Source organism: Chiroxiphia lanceolata, chromosome 1 (assembly GCF_009829145.1).
Source record: "Chiroxiphia lanceolata isolate bChiLan1 chromosome 1, bChiLan1.pri, whole genome shotgun sequence".
In the NCBI taxonomy this organism is placed as follows: Eukaryota; Metazoa; Chordata; class Aves; order Passeriformes; family Pipridae; genus Chiroxiphia; species Chiroxiphia lanceolata.
In genome coordinates this window covers 100,330,742-100,349,539 of record NC_045637.1, presented here as the reverse complement: position 1 = coordinate 100,349,539, position 18,798 = coordinate 100,330,742, and the positions used below count along the sequence as shown (strand labels likewise).

The 18,798-nt window shown below is 37.6% G+C and overlaps 1 protein-coding gene across 1 annotated transcript in view; it reads left to right on the top strand.

The window, feature by feature from the left end:
• Positions 1 to 18,188, top strand: part of GOLGA4 (golgin A4) — a 72,520-nt gene extending 54,332 nt beyond the window's left edge. Inside the window, 9 exon segments of the mRNA XM_032684497.1 lie at positions 1,695 to 1,808; positions 7,554 to 7,572; positions 7,749 to 7,819; positions 8,433 to 8,508; positions 10,275 to 10,329; positions 10,331 to 10,364; positions 10,366 to 10,377; positions 12,952 to 13,038; positions 17,453 to 18,188. Of these exon segments, the coding sequence (XP_032540388.1) occupies positions 1,695 to 1,808; positions 7,554 to 7,572; positions 7,749 to 7,819; positions 8,433 to 8,508; positions 10,275 to 10,329; positions 10,331 to 10,364; positions 10,366 to 10,377; positions 12,952 to 13,038; positions 17,453 to 17,473 (489 nt within the window). The 3' untranslated portion in view covers positions 17,474 to 18,188.
• The last annotated feature ends 610 nt before the right edge of the window (positions 18,189 to 18,798 follow it).

The window sequence follows — 18,798 nt, the reverse complement described above, 5'->3', positions numbered from 1 at the left end:
TGCATTTTATTTTCAGAGTATGCCAGGTGCTGTATAGAACAATAAGTTATTGCTGTAAATACAGATCAAGAGCTTGTTGGAACCCCACTTGATCTCTAATTATTTCAAATTACAAATTAAATTGTCCCTTTTACGCAAGTGTCATTCATAATTTTGGGTTGAATTTCTTTTCAACCTTTTAACTGCCTTTAATAACTAAGAATGATGTGCATGCAGTTGTGATTTATTTAATTAAACAGTAGTCTAGAAGTAAGATTTTAGATTCTTGATGGACAAAATGTCAAAAAATCCCCCAAAGCCAAAACAACAACCATCACCATCACTGAATATGCCAGGTATTGAGGATTTTTAACTAAAGGAGTATAAAAACTATAAAAAACCTCAATCTTAGAAACGATAATTGTTGATACACTTCTGAGGGCATAGAAGAATCTTGTTAATGAAAAGAAGCTAACACTGTTTGGAGGTCATGATGTTTGAGCAAGATTTGAAGATGGATATTCTTAAAACTTTTAGGCTTTACGGCAGTTTTTACAAATTGCTCAGATACTACGACTTCTCATTCACTAAGGGCAGATTTGCTTTTTTTCTTTTTGATGGTGCTTTTTGGGCTGAGGGGCTGTAGGGGGAGGGTGTTTCATTCTTATGTCAGGTGCAAAGAACATTAAAAATTGACCTTGCAGGGAAATAATTATTTTTTAGTAATGACATACCCTAAATCTAACCTGGATCAGTTTTCTAGTTCTACACTTGCTTTTCTAGTGAATATACTGTATCATTATAATTTGTACTTCTGAGATTTTTTAACAGAACAAAATTTCCATCGGCTGTTCTTTGCTTGTTTTCAGTTGATTAATTGTACTAATTTTATTTGAAGTACTACTGAGTAGCAGAGCAGTCAGCTGACTGCCCTGTTTGATTAGCATGAGTGAAACTAGAGTTTTAGTTTCATTTGGCAGTGGAGACATACACTTGGAATTGGAGTGCTGTTTTATGATGTCCCTAACATGTGATCTCACAGAAAGGCCAGAGGGGACACAATTTTTAAAAGTACTTGTTTTTGCAGAGTGTCATATGGGTAGAATAATTTGCTAGGATTTAGGCCATCATACTTTTGTCCTCTACAAGAAAAGTTCATTTCCTTCCTACCATTCTTGCCACCACTTCTTTCCCCCACACTGCATTAGGGCCTTTCAGACCCTTGTGAATGGGGAAATCACTGGTCGTTGTTTCTGAAAATGTGCTTAAAACTGCTTTAGTACCATCTTTGTGAGAGTGATTGAGGAAAGGATTTAAGTCCTTGTCATTTCCATGGTATAGGAATTAACTACGTATCATCATCTGACCCCTCCATTATGACCTTCACACACTGGATTATACTCAAATGCTGTTTTAGTGCCCAAGAGAAATAGGATTTTTTTGTAATTTTTAAAAAAGCTAACTGTAATCTTAACTATGTAATCTTTATTGTTGAGCACCCCTGTTTGTTTCTCGTTCTATTCTGTAGTCCTCTTGTGTATATAGCTTTTATACCAGATTTCAAGCATATTCTTTCTGTTTATAGCATAACTTCTGTTGATTGATTTATGTTCACTGTACATAAATCAACTTCTGTTGATTGATTTATGTTCACTGGTTTTCATTAATTAGTTGGGTAATTGTATAAGTAAGTTTTTTTCCCCTGTGTTTTGAAGTTGCGTGAAGAAGAGATGACAGCAAAAGTTCATGAGTTACAGGCACAGCTAGAAGACTTGCAAAAGGAATGCAGACAAAGGATTGCAGAAGAGGAACATTGGAACAATGAAAAAGTGAGCTGGCACTATCATTTGTTTTTATAATTTTAGGTGTGAAATTCTTGGTCTTCATGAAATTCTGTAGTTTATTCCTACTTGAATTTTATTTAGATATCTGGCCTTCACTTTCACGTACAAAGTGAACTTCTTTAGAAGCTGAAGCGTTTGATACCTACCTTTTTTACTGGTTCAGTTTTGCTGTTATTATTAAGGTGGGGTTTTTTGCCCTCTACATTTCTTTTAGCTGATTTTACTGAAAGCCTTTTAGAAGGAAAGGAAATGGCATTAAGTCATTTTTAGTGTGATATTTTTAAAAATCACATTTCAGAGGGGTCTGAAATAGTGCCTTGAATATATCAATTATAGACAGAATGGCCTTCATTGAAAGAAGGCTGATTTCATGCTTTTGTCTTTCTGAGACCACATTTTAATTTGAGGAATTCTTTGATTAAAATATTAGTAGTTATTATTACACTGAGGAGAGGAAAAGTATATGAGTTGTTGAGTCATTGATGAGAATTCATATTGACCTTATTTTTAAATTTTTCATTTTGACAACAGGCAGCTCTGGGGAGACTAAATTTATATATTTGACATTAGAAACTTAATGTACAAATTACCTCACTGTCCTAATGTTTGTCCCTTCTGCCTTGGACTTGCTTAAAACACCCTTTATATTACTTTTCTTAACTATTCCCTGATATGTGTTGTTTTCTTAACAGGAAAAACCGAAACATTTGTTAAAGACTGCCTTTTATTCTTAACTAACCCTTGTCCACCTACTCATAATTTTACATAATCCTATTATCTAGAGAAAGATTCCTTAAGGGACTCCTAAATCCTAAAACATGATTATGAAAAGTCTGAAGAGTATCTTTAGAACTACTTTGTTAACTGTTTCACTAGTTATGGAAGTCTGCTATAAATACGGGTGGTCACTTAGTATCGTATTACACATGCATCTTCGGGATTACATATTCACTGGTAAGACATGAAAGTTGTATCAAATCTATATACCAGGAATGATATTTCATGTGTTCATATATTTGGCTCAGGAGCAATGCATCCCAGCAAGGAGGAAATTGGGCAAAAATGCCATGAAGCTTCCATAGATGGATAAGGAGCTGCTGAGCAAACTCAGAGTGAAAAAATAAGCTTTCAGGAAGTGGAAACAAGGGCAGGTGGCCTGGGAGGAATACAAGGAAATTGTACGGGAAGTTAGGGATAAGTTTAAGGAAGCTGAGGCCCAATTAGAATTGTGTCTGGCCAAGGATATTAAGGATAACAGGAAGGGCTTCTATAGATATGTTGCAAGTGAAAGAAAGGCTAGGGATAATGTGGGCCCTCTCTGGAAGGACACGGGTGCTACGGTCCGTGGGGGAGGGGAGAAGGATCGCAGCACTGCACAAAGGGGTCTGACGAGGTTTGAGGTTGCAATGCAGTGCTACTTTAATGGGGGTGCACAAGGGTTTTATGAGCTCTGGTATGGAATGCACCAGAAAATGGGGTGGAGCATGAGACAGACAACCAGGGAAGCAAATAAGGATAGGGACTCAGGCGAAGAGGGAGGAACTGGGGAGGAACCGGGGAAAGAAAAGACTCCTCTCTGCGGCTTTCTCAGCCAATCAGAGGGGGAAGCAGGGAGCAGGCACGATGAGGCATGTCTGGACATGCCTGGGCAGTTACAACTGTAGGGAAAATCATACAATGTATATATTTGTAAACACATAAGAACTGCAAAGTCCGTATAATAAAGTCCTTTCAATCGCTGTATGTCTTTTTCCATTCCTGAAACCGTTCCCATTCTGATCCTTGCTCCTCCACAGACAAGAGACCTGACTATCCTGAGTATGGAGAAGGTTGAGGTTGTCAATGACTTCTATGCCTCAGTCTTCATGGCAAGTGCTCCTGCTGCACTATCCAAGTCATGAAAGGCAGATGCAGGGACAAGGAGAATGAAGACCCACTGTAGGAGTGGATCGCGTTCAAGGCCATCTAAGGAACCTGAATGGGTTCCACGGGACCTGATGAGATTAATCCACAGGTCCTGAGGGAGCTGGCAGATGAACTTGCTAAGCTGTTAGTGATTTTTGGAAAATCAGGGCAGTCAGGTAGAGTCCCTGATGACTTGAGAAAGGAGAAAGCAGAAGACCTGGGGAACTACTGACCAGTCCATCTCACCTCTGTCTCAGGCAAGATTATGGAACAGATTCTCCTTGGAACTGTGCTAAGGCACATAGAAAACAAAGAGGTGATTGGTAACAGCCAACATCATTTTATAAAAGGGAAATCATGCCTGATAATGTGGTGAGTTATGGCAGGGCTACAGCGTTGGTGGATAGGAGTAAAATAACTGACATCATCTACCTGGACTTATGCAAAGTGTTTGACATTGTCCTGCACAACATCCTTATCTCCAAATTGGAGAGACACAGATTTGATGGATGGACCACTCAGTGGATAAGAACTGGCTGGATGGCTGCATGCAAATAGTTGTGGTCAACGGCTCATTGTCCACGTGGAAACCAGTGACGAGTGATGTCCCACAGGGGTCACTATTGGGGCCAGTACTGCTCAACATCCTTGTCAGTGACATCAACAGTGGGATCGGGTGCTCCCTCAGTAAATTTGCCGACAACACCAAGATGTGTGGTGCAGTTGACATACCGGAGGGAAGGGATGCCATCCAGAGGGACCTTGATAGGCTTGAGAGGTGGGCTGATCAAAACCTCATGAAGTTCAGCAGAGCAAAGTGCAAGGTCCTACACCTGGATTGTGGCAACCCCAAGCACATCTACAGGTTGGGCAGAGAATTGAGAGCAGCCCTGCAGAGAATGACTTGGGGTGACGGGTGATGAAAAACTGAACATGAGCCAGCGGTGTGCCCTCACAGCCCAGAAAGCCAATGGAATCCTGGACTGCATCAAAAGGAACATGTCCAGCAGGTCAAAGGAGATGATTCTACACCTCTACTTGCTCACGTGAGGACTCCAGCTGGAGTACTGTGTTCTAGTCCCGAACCTAGGAAGGATGTGGAATTGTTCGAGCAAGTCCAGAGGGCCACAAAGTTGACAAGAGGACTGGAGCTTCTCCCCTACGAAGACAGGCTGAGAAAGTCGGGGCTGTTCAGACTGAAGAGAAGGTTGCGTTGAAGACCTCATAGCAACCTTCCAGTATCTGACGGGGGCCACAGGGAAGCAGAGAGGGACTCTTTGTCAGGAACTGTGGTGATAGGACAAGGAGTAATGGTACAAACTGAAATAGGGCAAATTTAGATTAGATATTAGGAAGAAATTTTTACTGTGAGGGTGGTGAGACAATGGACCAGATGGCACAGGGAGGTTGTGGTTACCCCATCCCTGGAGGTGTTCAAAACCAGGTTGGATAAGGCCTTGAGCAACCTGGTCTAGTGGGAGGTGTCCCTGCCCATGGCAAGGGGGTCGAGACTACAGGATCTTAAGGTCCATTCCAATCCCTTAACATTCTGTGATGCTTCGATTCCTCAGTTCTTCCCAGAATGCATCAGACCAGATTTGCAGAGGTAGCGTAGAGCTGTAAAATATTTGAATATTGCAAATATTGATTACATTAAACAAAATAACCAGTTAATTTTGCCTGTGTTTGGAATCTTGTCCACAGTTTCTCACTCCTTGGAGTTTCCATGCAGACTTTGGAGAAACTCAAAGGAGTTGTTCCATCTGTGGCAGGTATAAGCCAGTTCAGAGAACTTCATTGCTGGTGAACAGCTAGTTTTAAAGTATAAATGATGTCTCATTTGGGGGGGGGGGAGGAAGATCAGCTTGTGTGGTAGTGTATGTACATAGGTACAGTTTAAAGCACCCAGGTTCAAAGTGCTTGCAGAACAAGAATGTGATTTTTTTTTTTTTTGTGAGTGTAAGGCAGTTCATTATCTGATTTCTCTCAAATATAGGCATCAAACTTTCTTGAGTAGTTTTGAGAATTCCAACTAAATTTAGCAAATTGTTTACAAGCTTTCTTTTGTGTTGCTGATTTAATTGAATGTAAATATCTATTTGATTACATTCACAATGATGATTTTCATTTCAACACAGCATAACTATTCTACTAGATTATGCTATTGAATGTGCACATAGGTCCTGGTACATCTTCGGGTCCAATCAAAGCTCAGATACTTAGAGTGATATAATTGGGCTTTCAGTTCAGGTTTTATCAGTATTCAGGATAGGGTTCCTACTCTTTGACACAGTCTGTTCTGGGATCAAGAGGTAGTTTTCTTTTGTTCTCCTTAGAAATGAGAGCTGTGTTTTAATTCTTACCTGTCTTAATTTGTCCATTGCCTGTCCTTGGTATGTCTGCAGGAAACTAGTTTTACTGTTACCTGGTGCAGTAGCAGGTATTTGCAACAAATATCATATCAGCATTATATGCAAATATATATGCAGCATTACAGACCTAAATAAGAAAATTGGCAGGGCCTGTGGACCTTGGCAACATACCCAGAGCCAGAAACTGTACAAATCCATGTCTGGATTTTACGGTGCATTCAGATGAATTCTATCATCTTACATTTACGTTGTATTTTTTGTCTCATCTTATTTCTTTTTTATTTTGTTGCTCTGTAAATTTTTCTCTTTTAGTTGAGGGTTTTTTCCCTTCAGCACTAGTAGTAAAAATGCTCAGAAGTCTTCTGTTGACTGGAAGCAGCTGCAGCTGGTGCATTTGTTGTCTAAAGTTGGAGACTCCCAAATCACAGAAGTTTGTCTTAAAAACTTCCTGTGCTGTTGTTGTCAGCCTGGCCAAACATCACACATAACATATTCACTTTGACATGAAGATAGATATTTGAACATATTTGTCTGACTGTGATAAACAATTGACAATACTATCAACCTTAAATGTTATCATTTGGCTATGTAAAACTATCAGAAACTGTCTCTCTATATGAGAAAATAAATGTCTGATGGATGACTGAGCTCTTCAGAAGAAAGAATTGCACTACAGGTTTGAGGCATTGATTTTCCCTACTGTCGAAAACCCACAGGTTTTATCGCCTACAGAGATAGGGAATAGCTCTCCTTTTCAACACAGTTCCAGAGAGGCTTGGGAAGAAAAAAAAAATTGTACTCACTTCTCTGTTAAGGTTTAGGTACCTCTAAAAAAAAAATCAGACATAAATGATTTGATGTTGAAATGCATTTGCGACCTTGATTTTACCCATGACTACTAAGCATTACTTTCTTAGAGTTGGAACTTGAAAGATAGAACTATCAGCTTAGAATTTTTTCTGTACTTCATAACATCTTTGCAAGATGTAGAGCTCATGAAGCTCTTAACTGAAGCTATTTTCAGGTAAATGTTCACTTTTCCCAAATGTGACTTGAAGAATTAAGGTGAAAGATACAACATTACAAATAGTATTAATAGTAGTTAGGGTATCCTGGAATGTATTTCATACTCATTCAGTTATTATTCATCTCCAGTATGTATTTGTAAAGATTTGAAACACTGGTTCTTGAAGTTATATTTGTGATAATTGTCTTTCAGAGGTCAAATGAGGTCATTTAAATATAAACTTTATGTACTGACAGTACAAATAAGTTGAACGCTATGAGACTAGTTATTTTTATAAGTACATGAGTATTTGGTAATTTCAATTTTTATCATCCTCAGTTAACACGCTGTATCAGAACTAGATGATTGATATTTTTTTCTTCAATGCTTGATATACTCAGTATTTTTCATGCATTTTAATCTAAATTTTTGTTGTTGTTTTTCTAGGTCACACTAACAGAACTAAGGTAAGTCTTATATGTTACTTATTTTGCACTCTATATTCTGTTTCAGAGCAGTTTGAAAAGCTGAAATGATGTTTATAACTTTGTGTGTCTTAAAAGGAGAAAGAAATTTTTGCAGAGGTACTTTTGATGTATTTTCAGCAGTTCCTTGATGATTTCCATATGTGACTGTCCTTTCAGGCACAGCTTGCACAGAAAACAACGTTAGTCAACGATTCAAAACTGAAAGAGCAGGAATTGAAAGAGCAGGTAAGGGTGATGTTGAACGAATAAAAAGTGTTCTTGTTTGATACTCTGTGTCTTCAGTATTAAAAGGTTTGTTCTTTTCAAGTGATGATGTGGCACATCTCCACACAAGGTACTATGAAAATAATAGGCAAATAAAATAGTTTTCACTCATACTTGCTCTCAGATATGTGTACTTTCCAAAGTACTCCTGTATCCACTGAGAATGAAAATACCACATGCTTGTGATACTGGTTAGCAAAGCAGTTGCACCGTGATAAAGGTAACAGTGCACACCATGAAATTCTGGACTTTTTTTTTTCAAAACTAAACTTTTTGATGACAGTTGTTGTCATGTGCTTTTTTATGTATGCTTTTATTATATATATATAAAATGTGGATATATAATATATTCATAACAACACTGTAGATATTTTTATGTGTATATATACCTGTACACACATTTCCTTAAGAAGTTTTTTGATAGTTTTAATAATACAGTTTTTAATGTTTTCCTTCCTTAAAAAGCAAATGTATTTTGCTTCATAGGAGATGATGTTTAGCAAAAACTGTTTCAGTGATGCTTATTTTAGCTGCTTATGAACACCATTTATGATTTTGACTGTTCTCTGTTTAGATTCATGTACTGGAAGACCGACTGAAAAATTACGAGAAGAGTATGTACGTCACACCAGTTGGAACGCCGTACAGAGGTAAGTACACAGTTTCATCAGAAATAAATTTTTCATTTGTTTGAAAGATATACTTTGGTCTAGACAATGTAATTAAAATGTCAGTCTCCTTAAGACGCTCATTTTGTGACATCCTTGTTTTGTCTTGTCTGTTAGTGTGTGATTTCGGATGAGCAAATCACAGAGCATTTTGTTTGTTGTTTGGTTTTTTTGCCATACAGTTAAAAGAGCTCTATATGTCAGAGTTCTTAAACTCTCTGCCATGCAGGTCCCAGGCCCATCCAGGTGACAGGGACAGAGATGGGCACATGTACAGCATGGCTCAGGCAGGAACCGAAGGCCCCATGCTGAGCAGGGATGCATCCCCTGGGTCCTTGGCAGGAACCAGTGGGGGTGGGGGTCCCAGGGGAGGCCAGTCCCAGCCACTGAGGCCTGTGAGCACTCCCAGGACCCTGACAGAGGTAAACTTGAATTGCTCATGTGCTCTCCTTTGGACATTGGTTATTGGCCACTTTGGAGCCAGAGTGTGGGCGAATGGACCTTCTCTGTGGTGGTGTACTGTTCCTCTCAGGCTCTGTTGTTTTAACGTGAGATAGAAAAATCCACAGGGAGATGAAGAGGTATTCCTTACCTCCAAAAGATTTTCAACTGTTTAGTTGAGAAACACGTCCTACATGAGACTGAGGGCTCAAGAATTGAACCTCGCTAGTATCAGAGATGTGGAGTTTTGCCATCCTGTAGAAACCCATCTCAGCTGGATGAACTCAGGAGACTTTCAGAACCCACATATCACACTTATTCTTTGCAAATTTGTGCAGATGGTCAAATTATCTCAGGATGATGCACAGCTCTCACTTGCACCCCTCCCCCCCTCAGAGGTCCATGTCTCCTTCCCACAAGGTGACAGAGCCAAGGATGGGACGTGGTTATGGGTATTGAATACCTTCTGCTAGGGCTGGGAAGAAATATCATCAAAGATTTCCTCAACATGTACTGATTGGGAAAGAAGCAGGTAAGAAGAAGCATAGCATAGCATAGTTCAGCTGGAAGGGACCAACATCAATTACCTAGTCCAACTGCCTGACCACTTCAGGGCTGACCAGAAGTTAAAGCATGGTTTTAAAGAGCACTGTCCAAATGTCTCTTCAGTGCTGACAAACATGGGGTATCAACCGCCTCTTCGTGAAGCCTGTTCCAGGGTTTGACCACCCTCTGTTTCCTCATGTCAAGTGCAAACTTCCCCTGATCGATGCAGGTTTCAGCATTTCTGTGTGTCCTGGTACTGGATACTCAGGAAGCTGTAGAGAGCAGTAAGGTCACCCCTCAGCTTCCTCCTCTCCAAACCAGACAAACCCAGAATCCTCAACCACTTCTCACAGGACATGCCTTCCAGCACCTTATCGAGTAGCAGGGTGCCCTCCTCTGGATTCATTCATGTACCTTATCATTCTTTTTAATGGTGGGACCCAGAATTGCCTACAGTATTGAAGGTGAGGACTGCACCAGTACTAAACCACGGCAGGATAACCAACCTGTCTTGACTGGCTGGTGAAGCTGTGTTTGATGCACCCCAGGATGTGGTTTGACCTGTTGGCTGCCAGAGCACACGCTGCTGACTCCTGCTGAGCTTCTGCCAACCAGCAGCCCCAAAATGCCTTTTTGCAGGGCTGCTGTTACTCCGTTCCAGGTGCAGAATCCAGCATTTGTTCTTCTATTTCATGCCATGGTGAAACTTAGATTCATATGAGTGACTCTCAGTATAAATATACTCTTATTTTGTTACACAGATGGAAACCTTCACCATACTGACGTTTCCATTTTTGGGGAGCCCACGGAGTTGAATACTTGAGAAAGTGCTCTTTGAATATATGATGGGTCCGTGAAACAAAGGTATGGAATTTGCATATGGTGACAGGTGATTCAGGTTAGAGTACAGTTTAACACCCTTGCTGTATAGATGTGAAATACCATGTGTTTGTGATTTGTTACATAGTGTTTATTCCTGACACAGGATTCAAAAGACTTTCACATTTGTTTTCCAAAGAGGGATGATCCATAACTTAAAACTTTGTCAGCATGCCAAGATGAGTGGCAGGGGAAAGGGGCTTTCACATCTCTCACCAATGTACCTATAAAAACAAAAACCTTTATGGGTAGATACAGTTTTATTAGCAAAAGTCCTGTTGTCAGTCAGTCTTAATGTACCAGCACCATATTAGCAAAAGTGGTCTTTTGATGTCATCTTGACGCAAACATAGCAGGTAACGGATTAAGTAATAGTTTGTTAATAGCTCTGAAGATGATAAAATATCTCTTCAGTTTTTGCTTAAAGATGTTTTATAGGGCTCCCAAATCTGTGTATCTTAGATAATAGTAATTTACTCTTAAAAGTAGTGAAAAGCTGTACAGTAGGCTTCTTGTTGTATGCTGCAAACCTGTAAAATCCTAAGTTGGAATTTTACTAGCTTCTTACAGTACTGGTGCTTAGAGATTGACCAGGTTCAAAAGAGGTATGTTATAACACAGATATTTTCCTTAGATGATAAATTCTATGTGGATGAATTTTTGTATTTTTTTTTCCTCCTTTCTGGAGTTTTTCCACTGTTACCCTGCTTTCAACTTAGACTACCATAAAGCAAAGAGTTTTTATGTAGGTTTCTATGTTAATTAGCTTTGTTCTCATTGTGCTCTGTAAAGAATAAAACTTGGACCATGCAGAACATCTTGTCCTTATGGGATTCCTCATTCTCTCTCTTTTTATCCCATTTTTCATTGTGATATTAATTCCTTTTTTATTAAAAATAAAAATCCCTGATCCAAAAACCCCAGAATCACTAGTTACCTTCAAGCCTGTGGCTTGTTGGATAGCTCTCCTATTTAAACAATGAAATAGTTAAAGGAAAATACCTACAGTAGTAGATTTTATGATTTTGAATTGTGAGGGACTTAGACAAGTGAAAATGCTAAAAAAATATGTCAGCAATGTTTCAGCTTAAAACAAGTCTTGAAGCAGCTTTGGACAACTATTCCATATAGCTGATGCACATAGCAAATTTTCATTCAAGAAAACCTAATCTGAAACCTCTTTTTTGCTCATCGAGGCTGTCTGTCACTGATCTTCAAAACATTTCTGTACGTACCTCAAAACTTTGGAGTATAAATTGTTACAGTTTTCTTTTTCTTTTTAACAGTGTTATACTAGAATTTGCAGTTGATTTCTTCAATAACAGCGACAAACTACAATCAGTGCTAAAGAAAATTGTCTTTAGGTCTCTCTTCTGTGTTTCAGGCTCCAGTTTTGCTTCAAAAAGTAGTTTCAAGCTAATTTCATCTACTGGTTTTCTTTCAATCATTAGATGTGTTGCTAGAAGACACTGAGCTTAGTATCTGCTCTCGTCAGGATTGTATCCCATAATCTTAAATTTACAGAACTGTGTCTTGAGAACTGTTTTCATCTTGCTACACTGACGGGAAAACCATGATCAATAATGGTGCAATTGATAAAATTTTTTAACACAATCTTAAGCACATGCTTTTTCTCCCCCAACACAGTCCTGGAGTTAAGAGATCTGTATTGTGATTTATCTCCTGAGTACAGATATACCTTTCTCTCAGCTTTTATTTCCCTGGACCAGAAGAGGCACTTTTTTATCTAATTTTCTCTTGTAAGATCATTTGGTGGCCTTCCGCTGTGCAGGATCTCCTTTTATAGTACAAATATATATGCCATGTCTCAAAGGGTGATTCAGTAGTGGAGTTGGTGATGTCTATGGACATGTTTCCTCTTTATTGAAAGGAGTTCAAAGGAATCTGTGCAAATTATCTAGGATGGATTGCCATTTATGCAGCCTCGTAAATGATCCTGGAATACTATCAAGACATTAATGAATGCACCAATTAGGTTATAGTGCTGGAGACATAAGAGAGATGTGGAGGGTTGATACAAATTTTAAGAATCAGGAATTACAGTCATAACGCGTAACCTGTAATCTGTCATTCTTTGTGACCTGTAATTCTTTGTGAACTGCTTGACCAAGATGCGTACATGTCTTTGCGGGGGGACTTTACTGTCTTACCCTACAGTCCAACTTTATTTGCCTCTTTCTTGGCAGGATACATGAAAGGAGATTGCCAGCTTTTTCTAAGCATGCACTTTGTTCAGTATGCTGCCTTTATTAATGGACTGTATTGTTTGAGCATAGGTACCATAGAACTCACATCATATTACAGTAGCTGAAGTTTGTAATAATGTGAAATGGTGACCCTTTGTTGTTTTCATATAATTCACAGAATATGTTGTGCATATACAGTGTGAAACAAATAGTTATACCTTACTGATTTTACTGTTTTCCACTGACATTAGTACAAATAGCGTACAGTATTCTTAAATGAAGTTCATTTTAAAATATTACAAAGCATTTTCGTGCATGTGGAATTACTTACAGATAACATACATCTTTTTAGACAATGGCCAAGGTTATAACAACAGTGCTAAAGTTCCCGGCAGATCAGACTCAGAAGATACTAGAACGAGAAGATGCTCGACCAATGGTAAGTTATATAAGTAAGCCAAGTTTATGCACGAAGGTTAGGTTTCAAGAATAAGGAAGTAGAAACTTATTTTTAAGTCTCCTTTTACCTGTGTCCACATTCAACTGAGCTCCTTTTCTTCCTTCTTCCCTCTTCTTCAGTGCAATATCAAATTTGAGCTCTAGATTTGAATTTGTAACAAGAGTGAGAAAAAAAGCAAGCATATGAAAATTCATGTTTCTTAAATTCAGAAGTTTCTGTGGAAGGCGTACCAGTTTTCATGAAAAATGTATCAAGAAACATTTTTTCAGTCCTGGAATAAAATTTCTGACAAAACCAAGAGCCAGTAAAAACATTTTGCTTGTAGAATATAAAACTAATTAGCTCTATCACCTGGGATATGCGTTTGAAGTGAAATATGTACAATTTTATTTTAAGCATGTATCCTAACAAGATTGGGGCTTTGTATGGAGTTGGGGCGTTTTTGTAAGTCTGCTTTATTTTTGTACTGAAAAAACATGAAAATATGTCAGTTCACTCTGGGTCAGGGCAGGTCAAAAATAAAGTCTTCAGCACTTTGGTGTTGGCTTTTTCCCAGTTTCAATACATTTATTATGTGACATTTGCTTGGTATTTACCAGCTGATCTATTTACCAGAAAGGGAAACTGGGTTTGAGAAGCAGACCCAAAAGAGGATAAGGTTATATGAGCATAACCATTTCTTTGGTATTACTGTTACTGTTTTATGCATTGGAGCTACTTTTTATAAATAAAAACTGCAGTAATAGTCTCCTGTACATTGTATCTGGAGTCAATACTGTGATCCCTCCCTTTGTGGGTCAGCTTAGTGAAATATTTAGGAATTAAAGTGAGAGGAAGAATACCATTCTGTTTCTCTCACGGGCCTTGCATATGTATTTATTTAGCACTTGCAAAAACAGAATAAAATAAAAATTTGAACATTTTTACATTTTGTTTGAAGTAGTTACATTAAAATCCTGTTGATCCATTAAAACAAATTTTAAAAAAATCTGTATTTTTCATCTGCTTGCAGTATCACATCTGAGCAAAGTGTTAAATACTTCAACATTTTCCTGTACAGTTAGTATGTTTGAGAATGTCGTGCAATCTTAAATATTTAAAATACTTTTAGAAGTATATAAATATTGATAATACTGCAGCTCCAGTAAGTACCATATATCCCAAACATCATTTTATCTCTCTGACATTCAAATAAAAAACTGGGGCTTTTTTATTTCATTTTGTTTTGGCAAGCTAGAATAATGTTTAGGAAACATTTTGAGATCAGAGAGATGGACCTTATTTTTCAGTCACTTCAACTTTTTGATACTTGAAATCTGTTCTTCCTACAACAGACATTCACGACTTCTGATACGAAATAAAACTTTAATTTGAATTTATCCAGCAAGTTTTCATCCTTGGTATTAAATTTTTGCTAAAATATGTGATGAGGATTATTTTGCAGGCTGCGAGTGCTTTGATTGTTAAGGATATCATCATTAAAAGAGCTTCATGTCCTGATGAAAAACTTCTTGGATTTCATGTAGTAGTCCCTTCTCGGCTCAGATCTAGCCTATGAATTTTCTCCTTTCCAAATCTACAGAGATTGAATTAGACATCTAATGGATACTCAAATACTAGGGCATATTATGAAGGAAGTGGTTTTTTTTTTCCTTCGCTTTCGAAGTTAACTAAGTTTGTTTGCACAAATTATTTTGGGTGGTGAGTCTTTTGTAATTCTGTTTAGAACTAAAAAGTTAGAGAGATCTTTATGAATTATTCTGTAAAGAAATATGCTTGATTTGTTAGGGGTTTATTTATTGGCATTTACTTACGTGGTAGTAATGTTTCTCCACACTTAATATTGGAGTAATGATGGTATTTGAAAATATCCAGTGTTAAGATCTCACGAGCAATAAGGTTCTGAACTACAACATAAACGTGCATTTTAATGTAAAGCTTGTTTGTATTTTAGTTTACTGCCAGAACTTATGTACTTTTAATGTGTAAACTGTTAACTAATTGTGCTACTAGAGTAACTGTGTGGTACTAAGTATCTTTTATTAATTATATACCCTCTTAGTGGGCTTATATTTAACAGGTTTCTGAAAACTTGTAACAAAACACATGCTAGATTAATGTATCATTTTCACTAATCTGGCTTTTACTACATGGTACTGTGTTCTAACTGCAGCAATCTCATCAGTAAACTGTAGATGTCCACAGAGCTCTTATCTATTAACACTATATAACACTGTTAACAAAGTAGTCCAATAAGCTCTTTTCTTCCTGGCTTTGTAGTTTGCCTCACCTCGCAGTGGTATCTTTTGAATATCCCATCAGTCTGTGCTTAGTTAGCATGTGGGTGAGTGAAGTCTAATACATACTTGTTTTATTTAAAGATGGAACATGTATTATGAGATTAATCATTCCTCTGCTTTTTTTCTTGCCTGTTTTCCTTTGTTAAAAATCAAATATTTGTTCTACATGTGTATGATAAATTTTGTTCTACTCTTAATCATGTTTTGCTCTACAAAGCCAAGTTTGAAAATGGTAAATATTGATTCAAAACAGATGTTTTTCAGTTATAAGCATAACTTCAAACATTGATTGAGTACAGAAATATCTGAAAAAAATTCAGATTTTGAATTAATTAATATGTAATATTGTATTTTATTGCACTTGGCTTTGTTTTGTCTTTATTCACTTTCTGAGTTCCTTTTTTTGAATAGGCAAATAAGTCAGATTTGTGGGAGACATGCTGCACTGCTTGAAATGAATTACGTCTTTTAAATGTGAGATTGAATTATCCTAGAAAAGATGGATGAAATATTCTCTGTAGAGGGATTAGGATATGATTGCGTGTAAACATATTACCTTTCTGAGTCTCAGCTTTGGTTTGATATCAAGAGGAGTTAAAACAGAGACATTAGGGAGAACAATTAGGTGAGCTTTATGCTCTCAGTTTATTGTGCCTTTCTTCAGGTTTTATTTAGTTACTTTCATTATGAACCTGCAATGCTAGTTGTAGCATTACGGGAACAGAACAGCTGACTTAGGCCTAAAGATGTAGATTGCATCAGACTAGCCAAGCTAAACAAGCAACACACAAGCAATAGTGGTTGAGAGAGGAATACAGTATGGAAGTACAGAGGAAAAAGCTTTCTGCGCTGACTGATAAGCTTATAATTTGAGTCACTAGTGGTGTTTGATATATAATAAACTCTGCAGATAAATTCTATAGGATATGGTCAGCTCAACTTTTCTTTTCCTCCTTTGCAACTGGAGTTTTACACAGTTGCCAGGAATTGATTCAGCGTGCGTGAAGCAGTTGCTGTCTCTTGGCTGGAATGCAGTTGTCGGCCTGCAGCACCACCACAGCAAAACACGTTAACTTAGGCTATTTCCATGGCTAGTTACCACAATGCAGTTCACAGGTTATCTTCCTCTCTTGCAGTCATGCAAATACAGCCTTCAACACAAAATAATACTTCTTTCAAAGGAAAAAAATTGTTCATCTTAGCTAACAGTCATGATTTCTACTTTGTGATTTTTTTAAACCTTTGAATACAATGGCGAATGCACTTTATTGCACTTAAAATGCAATAGAGTTTGGACTGTTTGGACTACTAGCCTTGATCACTTCTGACAAAATCAGCAACTGTTTTTCTAGCCTCTGTTGAAAAGAATTGAATTGTTGATAATGATGGAACAAAGCTATTTACAACACTATTTCAGAAGGTATGTTTGAAACTTATGTTCTTGTCATGCTGTCTGTAATGCTGGCGTAAAAAATTCAGGTGTTCTCAGCTGCATTTGAAATACCACAGAAGGGCTTGTTGATGTTGACCTTATGTCAGCAATTATCTGTTACACTTTCATAACTTTAACTAGTATATATGTAAACTGTTCAGACCTCCTTATTGGATTGTAGTTGCTTACTTCATCTCAAGTATTTTTTGTCCTTTATTCTTGCATGTATATACCTTAGAAATTAAGGTGATGCTGACTTAATTGTGAAGGCGGTCAATATTTTTCTGGTAGAAGAGAGTTTTTGCTAGCCCCAATATTATACATTATCATTTCAATTTTGATGATAGGCCTTTATGCAGAGAGGACAACCTTGTGTTTCATTGGATTAATATGCAGAGACGTGGTAGACTATTTCCAGTGAGACTTCTGACTGTTTTGCTACAGCTTATTTAATTTTCATCAATTTCTCAACTGTGTTGCAGATACTGGTATAGAATTGCTTGCTCAAAATCAGTTAATAATTTGGCAGTTTGACTTACCTGAAATTCTTCTATCTCCTAATCATACAAGAAATAGTGTTATTATTTTAATATTAAGATCTTCTAAGTTGTTCTCAGTAATCTAGCATTTGTTCATTTCTTCTAATTTTTCATTCTTCTAGTCGTGGCTACGACCATCTTGAATTTGTGATGAGAATGTCTCATGACACTGCTGCTGAGAAATATGTTTATATCTCTTTTGTTGTCCCTTGAAAAGGGACAAGAAGAAAAGCTATTATTCAAGGTCACAACTGGACAGCAAGAACCAAAACTCCACACCACCTTGGACCATGAATATAGTTAAAACTGCCTTGACAGAAATGCTAATCAGGGGTTATTTCATGATGAGTCTTTCTCTTCTATTGAATACTGTCTTCTATTTTGTGTTAAAGGTTATTTTTTTAAAGGAGAGAAAAGACTATCCAGGGAAGGAATTGCCCACTACTGTATCTTTATACAGGTTTTACTGGGTGTTTTTTAAGAGTTGAAATAAATTGTTTGTTTCTTCTATTTATTTTTTTTTTTATTTTTGAATGAATTGTGCAATACATTTTGAATGAGTAGTGGTTGAGGTGATTTTTCTGATGAACTAGGAACTTCTGTTGACGATTCTCTCCTAATCTGATCTTGATTGTTTGCTAAAGGTCACTTCTGTATGCTTTTGCCTACAATAAATCCAAATTGCAGTACCTCATTTGTTTACTCCTAGCTTTTGTACTTATATTTTTGTGGAGAAAAGGTATGTTCCTGTAAATTCCTGTAAATAGTTCGTATGTAACTGATCTGTGACTGTTGACAGCACTAATCTAAATAGAGCTGAGATTAAATAAAGTTTATTTACTGTATAATTTTGGAACATCTTTGGTATGATTTTTCTTTTGAAAGGATCCATCAGTATTGTTCTTATTCCTGTCTGAGACATCCTTACCTATTTCCAGGCTGATATCACTCTCATAAGAAGAGCTGCTCAAGTACATTAAACTGTAAAATGTCAATAGAGACCTTCAGATTTTCAAGGGAGCACAACCTGTGAAACAGACACATGGTGAGCTGAAAAGCTGATATGAGAATGTAGCGAGTGGGGAAGCTTGTGTTGTAAAGTTTTAAATTATCATAGAGTCACAGAATGATTTGGGTTGGAAGGGACCTTACAGATCATATAGTTCCAACCCTCCTACCATGGACTGGGACACCTTTTACTAGAACACATTGCTTAGGGCCCCATGCAACTTGAACACTTCCAGGATGGGGCATCCACAACTTCTCTGGGCAACCTCTTCCCACTGCCTCCCTACCCTCATAGTAAAGAATTTCTTATCTAAATATCTCCTCTTTCAGCTTAAAACCGTTCTGCCTTGTCCTGTCACTATCTGCCCATGGAAAAACTTGCTCTGGAAGGCTGCAATGAGGTCCTCTGAGAGCCTTCTCTTCTCCATACTGAACAACCCCAACTCTCTCAGCCTGTCTT